Genomic DNA, 18,817 nt, shown 5'->3' with positions numbered 1-18,817 from the left:
TTTTAGGAGACAAATTTTAAAGACAGTAGCAAACATGTATAGAAAGACGAATTTTCTGCCTTTTCGGTATGTATTATATGAAGAAGAAAAAGAGATCCGGAAAATAAAAAGAATGCTTTATTTGTTAAATTTCAGATTTTTGTTTGACCGAAATCAAAAGAAAAAAAAGTGTAAGAAGATCCTTTGAATAAATGTTAAATAACACGCGTTCAATAATTGTTCATTGAATGCACCAATGGACTTGAAAAAAATCGGTATGTTGCAACAACTTATACTATGCTGGGCTCAGAACAGAATACTGACAGGCTAAATATAGAACACTTTGTGAAGGAAAGGATAATGAAAATTCCACAGGGCAAACTGAGCAATCCAGTCATCATTTAAAGTGTTTCCTAATCAATTAGTTATTTAACTATTACTTATTCTTTATTATTACAAATAAGCACCCTTAAAAGTTTTATTCTCAACGTTCAAATTTTAAAACATTAAGCTTCACATTTAAGCTAACTGTAGTGGGCAGTATGATACATCAGAAACCACCATTCACCTGGCTGAACCCATCAGACGCAAGATAAAGGCAACGGTAAAGCCAAATCAATCTCACACTCACACTCACACACACACACACACACACACACACACACACACAAACACACACTCTCTCTCCCCAGATCTTATTAGGGGTACCCTTAAAATAAGTCTTCCAAATTAAAAAGAAGCTAATGTCATACAGAGAAAGGCAATCATAGGCTACCACTTAGAACATTTATAGCTCTTCATGAAGCATATTATCTTACATGTGAGTTAGTCTATGAACATAACATCGTTATGAGTAAGGTTATGAATATATTAGTCTATTAGTATACGAGTGAGTTAGTCTATGGACGTAAGCTTCATTGGATAATAAAGATATTTACAGACAGCTCACAAAGCTGGAACAAAAGGATCTATTTTTGCTTCAAGACTATCAACCTAGCAGTTATAACCATGTGAGACAACAAACATGGCTTAACTAAGAGGAACTCCCTGCTACCTGTATTTAAGATTTATATTCTGAATTTAGATAGACAGATATCATTGCCACTTCACTGATATTTTCTAAAACACAGCCAATGGCAGCGTGATAGACTCTGGACTCAAGCTGTGATTCAATACTATTAGGTAAAATGTTTTGGCTTAAAGGCAATAGCGAATAACCCAGCTAACAGAGAATGCACCTCAGCTTTCACACAGAGATAAGAGCATGGATTATATAATACCTCCAGGAAGAAATAAATTCTTATTATACACTAATATGCTATCTCCACAAAATAAAAAATAGGCACCAACTGAGTGTAACAGTTCTGTGTGATGTGCTGTGGACAGTAATACCGCTAGAATAAATTTCTTCAGTAAGAAATCCACAAAAACATTTACTTCAATTAGTATCAAATTCTTAGACAGCTCATACAATTCAACATCAAAAAAACAAACAAGCCAATTTAAAAATGGACAGAAGAAGTGAATAGACGTTTTGCCAGAGGAAATGCAGATGGCCAACAGGCATATGAAAAGATGCTTAACATCGATAATCATCAGGGAAATGCAAACCAAAACCACAATGAGATATGTAACCTTGCACCTCTCAGAATGGCTATCATCAAAAAGAACACAAATAGGGGCTTCCCTGGTGGCGCAGTGGTTGAGAAGCTGCCTGCCAATGCAGGGGACACGGGTTCGAGCCCTGGTCTGGGAAGATCCCACATGCCACGGAGCAACTAGGCCCGTGAGCCACAGCTGCTGAGCCTGCGCGTCTGGAGCCTGTGCTCCGCAACAAGAGAGGCTGCGATAGTGAGAGGCCCGCGCACCGCGATGAAGAGTGGCCCCCGCTCGCCACAACTAGAGAAAGCCCTCGCACAGAAACGAAGACCCAACACAGCCAAAAATAAATAAATAAATAAATAAATAATAAAAATAAAGGAATTCCTTTAAAAAAAAAAAAAAAGAACACAAATAACAAATGTTGGCGAGGATGTGGAGAGAAGAGAACCCTTGTGCACTGTTGGTGGGAATGTAAATTGGTGCAGCCACTGTGGAAAACGGTATGGAGGTTTCTCCAAAAACTAAACATAAAACTACCATAAGACTCAGCAATTCCACCCCTGGGAATATATCCGAGAAAAACAAAAACACTAATTCGAAAAGACACATGCACCCCAACGTGCATGGCAGCATTGCTTACAATTGCCAAGATAGGGAAGCGACCGAGGTGCCCGTCAACAGATAAACGGACAAAGACGTGGTGTGTACACACACACACACACACACACACACACACAGGAATACTCAGCCATAAAAAAGAATGAGATTTTGCCATTTGCAACAACATGGATGGACTTGGGAGGCATTATGCTAACTGAAATAAGTCAGACAGAGAAAGACAAATACTATATGATATGACTTACATGTGGAATCTAAAAAATATAACACACTAGTGAATATAACAAAAAAGAAGCAGACTCACAGATACAGAGAACAAACTAGTGGTTACCAGTTGGGGAAGGGTGGGGGACAGGACAATATAGGGGTGAGGGGGTGGGAGGTACAACAAATGGGTGTAAGATAAGCTGAAGGATGTACAGCACGGAGAATACAGCCAATATTCTGTAACAACTGTAAACAGAAAGTAACCTTTAAAAACTGTATAAAAAATTGAAAAAAAATTTTTTTTAAATTAGTATGAAATCCTGACAAATAATGCTGGATCAAAAATGATCCCCAATCATGCTATTGCCACCAAAGCACATTTTTCCCTTTGATTATCCTGCTCCTTTAACAGAGAGAACAACATTGGTGAAACTGGAGGGTGACCTTTGGATGTTTGGCTACTTCTTTCATCTCCTCCTGGGCCTCAGGGATGTTCACCGGGATCACCTCTTTCTTCAGTAACGCGACGTATCGTGGAGCCACCGGGTCAATAACCTGCAACAAAGGCATCCTTGTGTTAAAACATTCAGATATTTTTTAGAACTTCATCAATAAAATAAGTAATAGCACAGGAATAACAACTGGCATTCTTTGTTACTGCATTTACTAATTTTTTGGTTTACCAGCTAACTCTTCTCTAACATTTAGCTGTCAAGTAGAAAAAAGAAAAACAATCATAAACAAAGACTGCATGAAGGATTTAGAGTTCCTTTCCAAGAATAACTACTGACAAGAGAAAAGAAACCAATAGTTAAAGCATAATATTAGAAATATTTTGAAAGTAATTTTTAACTCTGATACTAGAAAGAAAAATTATCCTGTGGGGTTATGTAACAATCCTACAGGTAAATGTGATACTCCATTTTGTATTGTTGGAGAAGACTGTTTTGAAGGAATATAGATATATGTGTTTTAGTATCATTTTCTATAAGCAGTGTTAGGCAACACACCACCATCAAAAGCAGAACAGCATTAGGTCACTATAATAAGGCAATTCTATAGATTAAAAGTAAACAAGTATTTCTACTGGTCTGCATGCTGTATATATACACACGTATATAGGGACCACTGTGTTCCCAAGGGCCTGGCACATGCAGGTAATCAACACATATTTACAGGTTAACTGAATGAATGGTAGTACTCATTACATTCTAACCTACTCTACCTCCAAAACAGAAGCAGCACCCCTTCTGGATCCGATGTATCTTTCTCATTTCACTATTCAATTTAAAATTATCCATGATGACCAATCACAACAGCAGTATTCAGATACTAAATAAAGCATTTGGAAGAAAAATGTAGATAGAAGCAAGTGCGGAGTCAAATAGCTAAGTAAAGTAATAAAAGTCATTTTTTTCCCCATTAGAAGGATGCAGGAGATAGTGGTATGGCTAATTAAACTTGGCTGTGTCTTTTGGTTTATAGTGGGTTTTTGTTGTTGCTATTGTTTGGCTGGTATTTTGTTGCTGTTGTTTGCTTTGAGAGTATTTTTCAGAAATTCTGAATGAACTTAGAGAAGAAACCATGCTCAGAGGGTCAGTCAGAAAAGTCTGAAAGGCCATCTAACTTCCCCTTGATTGCTACTCCCTACCTGCTTATATTTCATGCCAGTACTAAATCAGCACCAGCCTCCCTCTAAAGTTACTATTTCATTCTTTCTTTCCCTGAGGTTTAAAAGTCATTCTTGGGCTTCCCTGGTGGCGCAGTGGTTCAGAATCTGCCTGCCAATGCAGGGGACACGGATTCGAGCCCTGGTCTGGGAAGATCCCACATGCCGCGGAGCAACTAGGCCCGTGAGCCACAATTACTGAGCCTGCGCGTCTGGAGCCTGTGCTCCACAACAAGAGAGGCCGCGGTAGTGAGAGGCCCGCGCACCGCGATGAAGAGTGGCCCCCGCTTGCCACAACTAGAGAGAGCCCTCGCACAGAAACGAAGACCCAACACAGCCAAAAATAAATAAATAAATAAACCTAAAAGTTAAAAAAAAAAAAAAAAGTCATTCTTACTGGTTAACGGTTCCTTCTTTCAGCTTCTACTGGGTTAGAATGATCACAGATTTAATTTGTGACTACTCAGTTTAGTATTTAAGCCAGTAAGATACAATTTCTTCTTTTAAAGAAGCCAAAACTAGACGATCCAACCTGAGAAACTGACTTCAGTTCACTGCAGCTCAGCTTCCTCAACTGACAGAGTAGAAAGCTGTTTCTCACACTTGACGGATTGCAATGACCCCTTAGGGCGCTGGCCTGCGCAGAGTCTCATGCCACTTAACCCTGACTGTGACTCTAATGTCTGAAGTTAAGTCTGGAAATCCACTTTTTTTTTTTTAATAGATCTTGAAAGCAGTTTTTAAATTTTATTTATTTATTTATTTATTTATGGCTGTGTTGGGTCTTCGTTTCTGTGCGAGGGCTTTCTCTAGTTGTGGCAAGCGGGGGCCACTCTTCATCGCGGTGCGCGGGCCTCTCACTATCGCGGCCTCTCTTGTTGCGGAGCACAGGCTCCAGACGCGCAGGCTCAGTAATTGTGGCTCACGGGCCTAGTTGCTCCGTGGCATGTGGGATCTTCCCAGACCAGGGCTCAAACCCGTGTCCCCTGCATTGGCAGGCAGACTCTCAACCACTGCGCCACCAGGGAAGCCCTGGAAATCCATTTTTAAACAAGCATTCCACAGGATGGTTAGGAGCAGACAAGTTTTGGAAACCTTGGATTAAAAGATTTTAAAGTCTTTTTCAGTTCTAAAATTGTACAATTCTCAGAATCTCTGGATCAGTGGTTTTAAATTACTCCAAAGAGTCCAGAGACTCTTCTTCTGAAGCTGAGGGTTCTGCTCTGAGACAAGGGTATTAAGAAAATGTATATTAGAGGTCAAGTCCCCAGAGTTTTCCCCAGTCAGTTCCAAAGCCCTGGCAGTCAGGCCTTCACACTTCTGGCAACTTAATTGAAAGAAACTCCTCTGGAAAAACTGCCTAGTCCAAGAGATGAGATGTAAGGTTACTGACATCGAGGCTTTTCAACTAACCGGCCGAGCCAGACCATCTTACAGTGAGGCACAGCTGACAAGCCCAATCTTTTTCTCAGGGCTTCCAATCCCTCTCTCAGTCCCCTATGTTAAAGATGAGCAGATAACCAAGGCTCACCAGATGTCTAAGAAATGCCTTTAATATCAAAGAAAAAACAAAATAGACCTGGAGGAAAGACATAAGAAAAAATACCATTGATTATATTGTAACCATGAAACAGGAACAGGAAGTTATTCTGAAAATTCAAAGCACAAACGAGAAATCTTGGAAATATGACAGCATAAATGAAAAACTCAACAAAAGTTGAGAAGATAGGGCTGAGTACATCTACCAGAAAGTAGAGCCAAAAGATGAGATGGAAAATAAGAGAGAAAACAAAATTAGAGCAACAGTCCAGGAAACCCAACACGTGCTCAAGAAACGTTCCACAGAGGAGAAAGACAACATAGTAGAGAAAAAAACAAAGAAACAGAAGGAACTCAGGAAAATTTCCCAGAACTGACGGAATGAGTTTCCAGTCTGGAAGCCACATGTTCTTCCAATGGATATGAATGAAAACAGACCCACCCCAAGGCACATCATTGTGAAATTTCAAAGTGAAGAAGCTGTTCATATAAAAGTCTCAAAATTCTTCATCCCATGCTCCCCTTCTCAGGGAGCTACCAGAGGATACAGTACAGCAAAGCAAGAAGGCAATAAAAAGAGAAGGAAGATCCAAGAACCAGATGATCCATCACAGAAGAAAAGCAAAGGGAATTCCCAGGATGATGAGGAAGATTGACCTGGGAAGACAGCTGTGCTTCAGAAGTTAACAGGCCTCTCCTCTAGATCAGATGTGAGCAGCACGAAGGCCCCGGCAGAGATGTCTCTAAGGTGAAACTGAAATACCTGAGGCACGCGAACACTTTGGCAGGAAATTTAGACAACTTGAGCAGAGTCTGAGATGGAATTAGAAAATTAAACAAATGAGGGAAACAAAACAAAACAATTAGCCACAAGAAAGCCAACAAGTTATGAGAAAAAATAGGAGACCTAAATCCTCATCTTCCCTTGTGGAAATTAAACTGATGATGCCTAAAACAAACAAACAAACAGAAAATCAAGAAGAAGCAACACACACATCTCATTTAGAGATATGGGCAATAAATACCAAAACAATTATCTAAAAGAGCTGAAAGTGATTTATCTAGGGAGAGAAAATGGAAGGAAAGAAGACAGGGGAATACGCTGTTCATTTAACAGACCCTATAGAATTATCGGCCTGTAGTGAAATGTATTTCTTATATTTGAACTAAATGTACATGGATTATTAATGAAAAGTATTCCAATGTTAACTCTGCCTATAAGTTTTGAATGTATTTATTAGTAACTGCAGCAACAGAGCGAACCAATTAATAATTCCATTATGTATCCAAAGACTGACTAAACACAAAAGACTAAATAAAATAAATTCAAGACACATGCGAGACAAGCAACTATTTTTTGAGGCAAGGCATCAGCACAATCAAGCAGCAATACAAAGAAAAAGAATTTACAGAACACAATCACAGAAACCATAGTTTAAAACATGGCACTTTAATGATTTGCCTTATTATAGTGTCTAAGCATCTGCTTCCAATTAACAATGTCAATATGCAGTATTCCTTATTTGACTTTTAAGACACAGCTTTTTTTTTTTTTAAGCTAGATTCAATAAGACACAGGGATTATAATTAACGAACCTTCAATACAATTCAATGAAATCTGTGACTTTAAAACTCTATGTCCTCTCAGTAAACAAGGGAACAGTCAAATGGAGTTAGCCATATCTTCCCTTTGCCACTAAGAAAACTAGAGGACATGTTTTTTTAAACTAGGAATAATGCATTTCAGTGGGTCTGTATAAGCAAGTCTCAAATAAATGTGATTGTGCTTCAAAGCTGTATAACATCTCAGGTTATAACATGTAATATGCTAAAAGCTATGTGCTAAGTAAGGCAAATAAAAGCATTAAGTAATACCTTCTTACAGAGAGCTCGCAGCTTGAAAGCAGAAAAATGAAATGCAAAGTGTTCAAAAAAGATTTAAGGAAAAAACTGTTACCATTCCCCATAACTCCAAGTTTGTTTTAATCATTGCTCTTGTTTGGTATAGTTTATAGGCTTAATGCACTTTATATGTTTAAAAAAGTAAAACATTCCATTTTCCTGAAAAATCTGCAAAACTGTAATATTCTTCACAAAATTTTCTCTACCATGAGCACACTAATGAATTCTACATGTAATCTATTACTTAGGAGTTAGGCATGAAAAAAAGAGGACCAGGAGTCAAAACATGTACCTTTTTGTTAAATGCCCAAATTTTGTCCCATTCCATGTTCACAACTGAACGTGAAGAACCCTAGAAAAACAATAATAGAACAGCTTAAAGGGCAAGAAGTATTAACCAGAATATTTTCTTTAAGTTAAGCATGCTAGAAAATAAACCCAATCAATACTTACAAGTTTACTTCCACTGGAATATAAAACTTAGTACGTACACACTAATCTTGTTACCCTGAACAGTTAGAGTCATAACTGTTAGAGTCACATGTTTCACTGGGTAAAAACACCACAGCTGCCTTTGTCCAACCCTAGCATAGTTTAGGACATTCTCAATTTTCCACTATTATAACAGTGTTTTTTTCAAAAACACTCTGCCCTTGCATTATAAGCAACAAGCAAAGAACAGAAAGAACAACAGGAATAATAAAGACTAAAAGGATATTATTAGATACTTAAAAATCCAAACAGAGAAGCTGGAAAAGAAACTATAACTCACCTGAGCAGCAATAAACTGTTTCAGTCCTTCAACTGTCATCCCTCTTCTCAGCACACCGCGAACCGTAGGAAATCGTGGGTCATCCCTGGGAAATACGGCAAGTTTTAAGAACCAAGGAGACTTTTTTAACGTGTAGGTGCAGAGAGTACAATATACCTTACTGCATAACATTATATTCCATTTGCTAAATATTTGGACTAAGAGCTGGTTATAATAATTAGGCAGATCATAATACCATTGAGCCCAAGTTCATGGAAGAAGAAAGCTGCTTACTAGTCAAAAATTACTCAGTAAAATAAATGCACTACTGGAAACAGTAAAAGTACATTTGAAAAAAGACACAAAGGTGACATCTTCAAATGCAGAAAACATATGCATTACAACATTTTTATTTGCTTTTTATTTAACAAACATACAAGATCCCTATTCTACATATGACCATGAGACACAGATAAGAGATGGTTAGCCTCTCATTCATGTACAAATACACTTTATAAAGCCTTTTGGGTTGTAAAAAATATGCATGTTGGTTATTAATATTCTGCAGAGATCTGCAAACTTCAGTAAGTTTGCAATAACACCCTTTGTATGCAGCCCAAGGTAAACTTCCCCTTTATCAAATTCAGCTCCACAGTAAAACAGTCTAAAATTACATATTATTCAATATATACTTAATATGTGTCACTATTACATGATGCTAATAAAAACTAATACACACGTTCATGTTAATTCAGGTAAAAAAAAACATTCTTAGGCTTGTAAGTATGGTAACCCAACTGAACAGGTTTCATTTACATGGATACATGCCTCTAAGATGATTTTAGTTTTTATACTCATCGTTCTCATGGAAATCCCATATAGGTTATTAATGTGCTACAGAGATTTTCAAACTTTTTCTAGTCCCAAACATGGACTCCATCTTTGTGCCCAAACATGGGCACTCCATGTTTGCTTCATTAAAGCAAAAGAGAGCAGTACCTGAGAACCTGGATACAATAAAGACAAGGAACAGAAACCCTATAGCCCTATCCATTTCAACCCCTCCCATTCATCCTCCCCAACCCTCAAAGCAGTTTAAAAATTAGTGATATACCATGTCCTGACTTCCTCTCAAAATTCTAGATAACAGCAAACATACCATCCATCTACTAGTCCTTCATTGACAAACCATGTGAGCTTTCTTTTGGATAGCACTGTGTTGTTGAGATTTAGCCGACTATATTCCCAAATGTATGGTTTTCTTATGCCTAAAGCTTCAATAATCCAGTAAAACTGTTCATCTCTGTCATGGTATTCTGTTGTTCTCAGGGCATGTGTAACACCTTCAATGCTGTCAACTATGGGGCAGGCAAAATCATATGTCGGATAAACACTAGGAAAAAAAGTGAATATGTTGAAAATCAATGAAGGATTTTACCCTTTTCACCTTAGATTAGGCATTATAAGCAGCAGTACTAATTTAAAACATAATTCTTTACAAGGTAAGAATTCCTTAAAAACCAACAGGTGTTATGACTCATAATACTCAAAGTACATCAAAACATTTTTTTTAATCAGACTTTGAGGACAATGAATCAATTACCCACTCAATATTCAAACAAAAAAAGCAAATATGCAATTTAACAGACAATGGGATACTGGCGCAGTGAATTCTATAATCACATTTCTGTAATGGCCAATGTATATCATGGTAAGAAGCAATAATAATTTCAAGGGAATTTAGCTTTTCAATATCTTAAATAATCCCACACTCAAGTAAATCTCTAGGTTTAATACTTTCATAAGTAAATGCATTCAAGAATAGAATGTTTCCTTCTCTGACAAGTAAAAGAGAAGAAAATTATTAGGTTGATTAAAATTCCATTTAGGATGGAATAGTCTTAAAAACAATTTCTGTCTAAAATAATGTATACAACACATCCGCAGTTTCCATTTGAATTTTTTAAAACATATTATTGTATTATGCCTTCTAATTTTTAAGATACAACTTCATTAAGATGCTACTGCACTATGCTTTGCAATTATCTGATACTGAAAATGTGTACCCAAATTCACTTTTCCAAATGTATTCAAAGTATCTGCTTAGTAAACAAGGAGCAATTGTCCTGTTAAAAATGAAGGACATATATATACACACATGAAGTGTTTGTCCAGATACAGATACACATACCTGTACCCACAAGTTTAAAGAAAGTTACATTAGCTACTCAGGAAATCATTTACATTCACCAATCTCTTCAGAAGTTACAATTCAGCATTTGTATGTAGTAGGCTTCTTCAAAGTACAAGAAAATATATTCTACGGTTACTTTATAAATTAATGGCCAGGTGGGGGCGATTTAAAGAAAAAAAAAAATCTATTAACCTGAAAACCACACAGAAAACTAACCAAAATTAGAAAAAACACGAAACTTTCTTTTTCATATTTCTTTAAATCTTCTATCATGTTTACGAATAAACTTATGTCTAGCAGAATCAAAGTTTATAATAGGAAAAGAAGTATCTTCATCTAAAGAAACACACCACAGTATACCTGATCAATACATAAAATGCAACTTTAGGCAGACTCAAGGACTTCTATAGATGGAAATGATCTTAGACATAACCTAGTATAACCTTAATTGATAGGTAAGTAACGAGAGGCTACATGCTTTACCGAAGGCCATGAATGAACAAAGATCCAGATCTCTTGACTATTCTGCAGCTACTCCCTACTCCATGTTTACAGAAGCATCAAAGCAAAAGCATAGTAAGCTACCGAGCATAATGAATGAAATACACCTACTTGTATTTATTTCCAGTTCTTGGGTGTGGTTGAATTTTGCAGCGATAAAGCGTGGGGTCCCTCATGCACCCATTGTTACTACTCATGTCAATTTTTGCTCGCAAACAGCAGGACTGACCAAACTGGCTTCCTTTTTTCATTTCTTCCCACATTTGTAGATTCTTCTCAACAGCTATAAAATGATAGTTATACTATAGTTTATCTAATGTATTACTAATCTGGTTGAATTCAAATTATTTTAACAGCCTTATAATTTGACACAAATTTTCACATTCTGATTTTATAAGCACACCCCACTAGTTTAAAAGTACCGTAATAGTTCCAATATCTGATACCAAGAGTAAATGCATTGTTTTTTTAATGAAGAAATTCCACAGAACACTTAGGAAACTTACTCTCTATATGTTTTAGAAGTCAATACATTCCACTGATGTAGCACTGATGAAGGGTAAGAGATGACGTCTAAAGCCTGAAGGCTTCTCTCAGCCAGTGTTTTCCATGTTCCCATCATGGCACAACTGGCCAGTCAGTCGCCCCCTCCAATTTAACACTGGGTGTTTGAAGCAGAAGCATTCTGTTCCTTTGCCACCTCACACCCAAGGGACAGACCGGTCTGACCCAGCCCAGGCATTGGTGCTGCAGCACATGCCCATCTAAAGAACATATCTCTGGCTGAGAGCCTGAGCCCCTGGGCTCCCCAAAAGCACCTTCAGTCATTCCAGCAGAAAGCAGTATACTCTTGGATCCCCCAAAATGAGAGATAGAAACAGTGATACAAGTTTATGCCAGGGAAAAAACTCTATATCCCCACTGACTATGGTCCTACTTATGTCAGGTAGGTACCTGCCCCATATGAATAAGAAAGAACTGTTAAGCAATGATTCTCTGTGGAAAACTCTGTGAAGATACGATGGACATTTTACCTGTTCTCAAAGAATCAGGTTAGGTCTAAAAGTCCAGTTGTTAACTATCTCTGAAAATGTAGAGAAACATTTAAAAGGGGGTAAAAAAAAAAAAAAGACAGACTTCCATAACATTTTGAATTTACTACACTTCCCAAATGTGACACTCAAGATTTAAGTATAGGGCTTCCCTGGTGGAGCAGTGGCTAAGAATCCGCTTGCCAATGCAGGGGACACGGGTTCGAGCCCTGGTCCAGGAAGATGCCACATGCCGCGGAGCAACTCAGCCTGTGCACCACAGCTACTGAGCCTGCGCTCTAGAGCCATGAGCCACAACTACTGAGCCCACGCGCCTAGAGTCTGTGCTCTGCAACAAGAGAAGCCACCTCAATGAGAAGCACGTGCACCACAACGAAGAGTAGCCCCCGCTCACCACAACTAGAGAAAGCCCGTGTGCAGCAACGAAGACCCAATGCAGCCAAAAATAAATTAATTAATTTAAAATATATATATATATATTAAAAAAAGGCTGGATAATAAGATTAAAAAAACTTAAAAAAAAAAAAAAAGATTTAAGAATAGTAGCGTGGAAGTTCTGGAACATAATCACAGAATAAAAATAGCCAGATTCAGAGCTCAGGAACAAGTAATAACAAAGATATGCTTTTTTGTTAAGTGATATTTCAGACATTGGGTAGCATCAAGCTTACATATTATACTCACATTTACTCACACGCTGACAGGAAGATTTGGGTATGGCTAACATTCTCATCAAACATTCTAATTAGAAAGGCTCAGTATTTAAATTGAGAGAACTACAAAAAGTTGAAGACGGAATCACATGGAGTGAACGCATGCAAAAGACTATACAGGTAACAAGCGAGGTGCTGAGGGCACACGCATGCTAACAAAGTAATAACGATGTAACGATGATAGAGAAAGAGAAAAGATTTCTAAGAGATGAACTAACATAGGAAACATATTTCCAAATGTGTTTCAAACCAGCATCTTTCACAGAAATCATTTTCTACTGAAGAAGCAGAATACAAGAAGAGTATCGGTTAAAATATAAAACACTAAGTGTGCCTTACAGTTTTTTCTGTGTTTGGATTCTATCCTCTGCTCACGCTCTGCTTTCATCTGCTCAGCAGGAGTATCATCCACATACGCCTTCCCTTCCTGAATTAGCTTCTCTGCATATTTCATTATAGTTGCAAAATGATCCGAGGTGTAAGTGAATTGATCTGGTTTGATATGCAACATTGCAACATCTTCCAAGATAACCTGCAATAAGAACCCAAAATAACCATCCGTTGATCTTTTGCATTTTCTTGTGTATTTTCAATCCTTGACACTGCATTTGGGCAAATGTAATAATACACCATCAGTCTTACAGAGCCTGGAAATGGCTGTGGAAGTTGTATGGTATTAGATCAGAAAAGAAAAAAAAAAAAAAAAAGAGAGAGATATTCATTATACTAGCCTCCAAATTTTCAGCTGAGAAAGCTGATCTCATGGTGCTTTCCATTTATTCTGGAAAAGCTGATTATTATTGGTCATGCTGACAATTATTTGCCCTCTCTTTGAATATATTACAGTGCTTCTAAACAGATGATATAAGAGGCTAGGAAACCTTCACATTTTCCAATACCTACTTAGTGTTCGTTTCATTCATAAAATTATATGACAAAAAGGAAACCTGCCTCTAGTGACCAATTCATTTAAGAAAGTGATACTTGTAGGAAAATGTAACACTTAAGTAAATTCTACAGCAGTTGAGGAGGAAAAAAATAAATCGAAGTTTTTTGGCATGGGAGCTCCACAATTCTTGGCTTAGGTCTCAGGCAAAGAATATACAGATGAGCAAAAGAAGCAGCTATGAGAACAAAATTTATTTTCATACCATGAAGGTACCAGGTCACCCTCTAATTTTAATCAACTTTACTGACAAAGGGTCATCACTACACCTTTAATTACCTTCTCAAAATCTTCCTTTTCTTTTTCAGGATTTGTGTCATCAAATCTCATGATCAGTTTCCCTTTAAAGTTAACCTGGTAGTGCTGGTTCAGAAGAGCAGCTTTTGCATGCCCAATGTGTAAGTAACTACAACAAAAACATTTTACAAAGAAACTCATTAACATGTTTTAGCTAAATACTTAAACTTAACCTTTTTGAGGAGATGAGAACTAAACAAAAATCCTTCTAGTTGGTATTCCAGTCTTATTTTATTTGCTAACAAGAAGTACTGTAATAGAAAATCTGCCCCTGAGGAAGGAAAAAAAGACTACAACATTTATAAAATAATCACAAGAAACAATTTCATATGTAAAACCTCACAAGGAATAAGTTATTTACAAACATTACAACCTTAAGGCTAATCTCTATTTTCCTTTTTTTTTTTTTTTTTTTTTTACTGAGGAATGAAAGGTAATTTAGTTAGAGGAAAACTGCTTCCAAAACTGTTTGCAATGCTACACAATCGTGGCTCTTTCGTAAGACCAGATGCTACTGAGAACTGGGAACCCGTCCATTGCAAACAAGACAGAAGCACCTCTGAGGGTGCCACTGTGACTGTGATAATTAAATAAAAGAGCACATGAGAATTAGAAAGCCACAAGAAAGCACTTTACTTCTCTGGGCTTTAGTTTTCTCAGAAGCCAAAATGAAAAGACTTTAACTGAATGATCTTGAAGGTCTCATCCAGTACCAATATTCCACAGATCACAACCTATGAAAACACTATTCTGTTCTATGGGCAGCTGACCATTACATAGAATAAAATAAATCAGAGGCACTGTTAATATTATTACATATCAACATCCTCCTCTATCAATGAAGTGGGTAAAAAGCAATATCCTAAACCACTACTGTTGAAAATACACTTTTCATCAATAACAGCAGCCACAGTTGCACTGCTCTACAGTCACCTAGTTTCATGCACACCTCTGATCTCAGTTGATATCAAGAGGGGAGGGAAAAGTACAATGATATGTCTTTATATCATTTCTAAAATCAATCTATTTCTTTAGATATTCACACAGCATTCTAGGTCAATGATTCAATTTTAAAGCGTTTATATGCATAGGCTAATGCAGACAAGTACAATGCAATGCATTTAGGGTTATTCAAAACTTTCTGCATAAAATAAAGCACCATAAGTTGCATCCCAGATGAGATCCTGGAAGAGAAAAAGGACATTAGGGAAGAACTAATGAAATCCAAAAAAGTATGGAGTTTAGGTAATAACTATATATCAATATTGGTTCATTAATTGTGACAAAGGTACCATAGTAATGTAAGATGTTAACATTAGGGAAAACTGGGTACAGGTACAAGGGAACTTTTTGGTTTTTTGTTTTTTTTCCTGCAATATTCCTATAAATCTAAAACTACTCTAAAATTTAAAGTTTATTAAAAGTAAAACAAAGGACTGTGAGTTCTGAAAACGAAACAGAAATACTTTGTGCAGTTTTCACTGAAAGTGTTACATCCAATTAACATGTTAAGAAGAGAAAAAAGAAGACTAATAATCACTGACTACCTACTAATTGACAGTTAATGCGCTTTACATACAGGAATTACCCTTAAGAGGCGTGATGAAATCAAACTATTATACTTAAAGATACTATCTCTGAATCTAAAATAATGTGTGCAATTCTAACAATTCTAAACCTCAGAAAAGCTAACAGGACTATAAAATATTCCCAAGATAAGTAAAATAATTGGCTCAAGAGACAACTACATCAGGAGAGCTAAAGAAAAATATGTTCCATGCTGCATTAGTTAGTACTGATGCTATATTGGGCTTTTCCCACACAAAACAGACATAGGCATATAATTTTTAGTCATACAGATTCTAGAGCCAGACAGCATAGGTTTGGATTTGGCAAGTTGCTAAAACATTGTATGAATCAGTTTCTGAAACCATTTGGAAAACTGGAGATAATAACAGTGCCTTCTTCACAGGGCTGACAGGATTAAACAAGTTACTACATGTAAAGTGCTTGGTAAGTACCTGCACATAACAGGTGCTATCTATGTGTTAGCTATGAATACGAATAAAAGGCAAAATTCAAGCCTTCTGGCCTTCATAAAAGACACAGGAAAAAAAATGATTAAAAAACTAATTTAAAAAGACTTGTTTTGCAGTATAAGGAGATATGATCAAAATTATGAATGTTTTTAAACCTGAACACTGACTTATATCCTAAATTCCAAAACTGTATTCAACTGTTGGACTGAAACTGACATAATTCACAACAAATAAACATATTTTATCCAGTAAATAATAAATATGAGGAGCTCACTATGCCAAGAAGTGATAGTGACAGAAAATATAAAAAGACTCCAAAGGGACAAATGTTCAAATGGCATAGCTATAAACAGCCATGGCTAAAAAACTAGCTTTTATCAAACCATTAAAGTCACTACCCAGCGGAACACCATGACCTCTCACACCAAGAACACAAGAGCAGAATACTGGGTGGTAGGGACCCAGGATATCTGAGGGGATTAAACTATGTAAAGTAAGTATTATTTATGACTGACTCCACTTAGTCAGCTATCAATCAATCATTTAATGATTTAGTCTGTGTATTTCCCAGAACCATTATTTCCCTTTCATCTCCTTCTACCTGTCCTTTACTTCACCACCTAAACTGGCAAACTTAGAAAAGCAGAGAGAAAATGTGGAATTCTAAAACTGGCTTGCTGTTAATGGCACTTACAGTTTGTGAAGAACTACATTAAGAACAGCTAAAATAAAATTGTTTCCTTATCTGTCACTTCCTACTGTCTACATACTCCATTTATCACAGATGGGTAAGAATTTGGCTATAGAACACAAAATCTGAAATTAAACAAAATTTGGGGGAAAAAAACCATCTCATGTGTAAAATATGGCACAATACTTTCCCAATGGCTAAGTTCCTGAGGCTAATAACTGCTTTAACAAAAGGCATTTTATTGTATTAGCATCACTGGAAGGGTTCTTTTACAAAGTTCGTCCAGCATGAGTCACAGAGACTGACATGTGCAAAGGCAGAGACTGCCCTCAGCCTTGGGGGATGCTGGGCAAGGACCCAGGCAGACCCATGCCGGTGGCTCCAGCCAGAGCAGTCCTTTTCCCTAACAAGCTAGTCATGTATTATTATTTTCTATGGCTGCCAAGAGTGAAAAGGGTTTTGAAACCTACTAACAGTGGAAACAAATGAATAGGAATGGGCTTTTCAGGACTCCACTTACTTTATTTGGGGAAAAAATAACTTAAAATACATCTACCATAACTTCTTCTGCTAACTGAAAGGATTGCTCAGGGTACAAATACAAACCCTTACTAAAAGACACCCCCAAAATCTCAAAATGTAAATAAAACTTAAGCCTTTCTATTAATGGATGTGTTTCTATTTACAATTAAAATTCTGCCTGGAATAAAATTAAAATGTTATTTTTCCTATTGCTTTAATAAGCGAAAACTACAAACTTTTTATAAATTAACTATTAAGATGTTTAGAATTTTAACTCCCACAATTAAAATCTGACTTATTTCCTTCTATATATTAACCTATTGATTTTTAAAGTATTTGATAACTGTCTTAAAGCTTTTCCACTAAATGTATCCAATTATAAGTTATATTTTCTTACCCACTAGCCTCTGGAGGAAATCTGACGGTAACCTTTCCCATCTCAGCACCTGGAAGCTCAACAAATTTCCCAACATCTTGCTTTTTCTCAGGTACCTGAAAAGCAGAACAACAACAACAACAAAAATAGTTACATGGTTAAATGTTTAAGAATAAATTCATTCAACAAATACTTACTCAGTACCCACTATGCACCAAGCATGGTTATGAGAAAAAATTGGCTAGAATATTGTCCCTGCACTTGAAGATTCAAAATCAGTTGAAGTTAACCAACAGCATTTAGGGTCATCAGGAAAATGCTTAAAAGGAGGCAAGAACCAAGCTGCACCTTGAAAAATAAATGCAAATGTATCAGATAGAGAGTATACAAGGGCAGTCATTCTAAGAAAAGGAATAACAGCACAGGTAAGACTCAAAGTCAGGCAAGAGCAGTGCAATGTTAGGAATGAATGTTGAGTGGGTAGGCAAGACGCTGACAGTCGATTAAGTCCAAAACATGAAGGCCTTTATAAGGTTGACTTTTATGTTTCTGGCAATGGGGAATCCTCAGGGGTATGGAATTACTTATCTGTATTTTCTAAAACTATACCCAGTACAGTGCAAAGTCTCAACGAGAAAAAAGAAGAGACCAAAAAAAAGAGGAAGTTCAGTGATGAGATTATGGTCTTAAAACAAGCTGGGGGTAATGAGGCCTCAATAAAAATCAACAGCAGTGGAGACAGAAAACAAATCTATAGATACAAGAAGTAATAATGGAACTTGTTGACCAGTTAGAGGTGGAAAGTGGTGAATACTTTCTCAGAACAACTGAGGTGACTGTGGTGTCTTTACCCAAGCAGACAACAGGTTTCAAATTGTACTGCATCGGAGTAGAATTTGTAATATGTAAATATGTAAACATATTCTCTGTAATATGTAAACAGATCAAAGTAGAGTGACTCTAGTTGGGGGAAAGGACCTTTTTCTACTGTATTCAATGTCACATCTTCCTACAGAATCAACAAAAAGGCACTACAGAACCCCAGGACTCAAAGGTCACAATGGTTCAAAAGCCAGAGAATAGAAAATCTGGGAGGAAGAAAAGATGGTATAGCTATAAAATAATGTAATTTTAGTTACTTGGACTTTGGATTTCCTAAGGGACACACACTGGATGATCATAATCATCTAGAAATATAATTATGAAGATTAAGGCTTAA

The 18,817-nt window shown here is 36.8% G+C and overlaps 1 protein-coding gene across 1 annotated transcript in view; it reads right to left on the bottom strand.

Annotated features, from left to right (window-relative positions):
- Positions 1-18,817, bottom strand: part of EPRS1 (glutamyl-prolyl-tRNA synthetase 1) — a 68,153-nt gene that overhangs the window by 39,673 nt on the left and 9,663 nt on the right. Inside the window, exons 6-13 of the mRNA XM_059942313.1 lie at positions 17,620-17,714; positions 13,953-14,079; positions 13,067-13,259; positions 11,074-11,245; positions 9,427-9,660; positions 8,289-8,373; positions 7,809-7,868; positions 2,851-2,961 (exon numbers count right to left, since the gene is read on the bottom strand). Coding sequence (XP_059798296.1) covers positions 2,851-2,961; positions 7,809-7,868; positions 8,289-8,373; positions 9,427-9,660; positions 11,074-11,245; positions 13,067-13,259; positions 13,953-14,079; positions 17,620-17,714 — 1,077 coding nt within the window. The remainder of the gene's footprint in view (positions 1-2,850; positions 2,962-7,808; positions 7,869-8,288; positions 8,374-9,426; positions 9,661-11,073; positions 11,246-13,066; positions 13,260-13,952; positions 14,080-17,619; positions 17,715-18,817) is intronic.

The sequence above is a fragment of the Balaenoptera ricei genome, chromosome 1 (assembly GCF_028023285.1).
Source record: "Balaenoptera ricei isolate mBalRic1 chromosome 1, mBalRic1.hap2, whole genome shotgun sequence".
Lineage (NCBI taxonomy): Eukaryota > Metazoa > Chordata > Mammalia > Artiodactyla > Balaenopteridae > Balaenoptera > Balaenoptera ricei.
The sequence above is the reverse complement of the archived record's forward strand: the minus strand, read 5'-3'. Positions and strand labels throughout refer to the sequence as shown.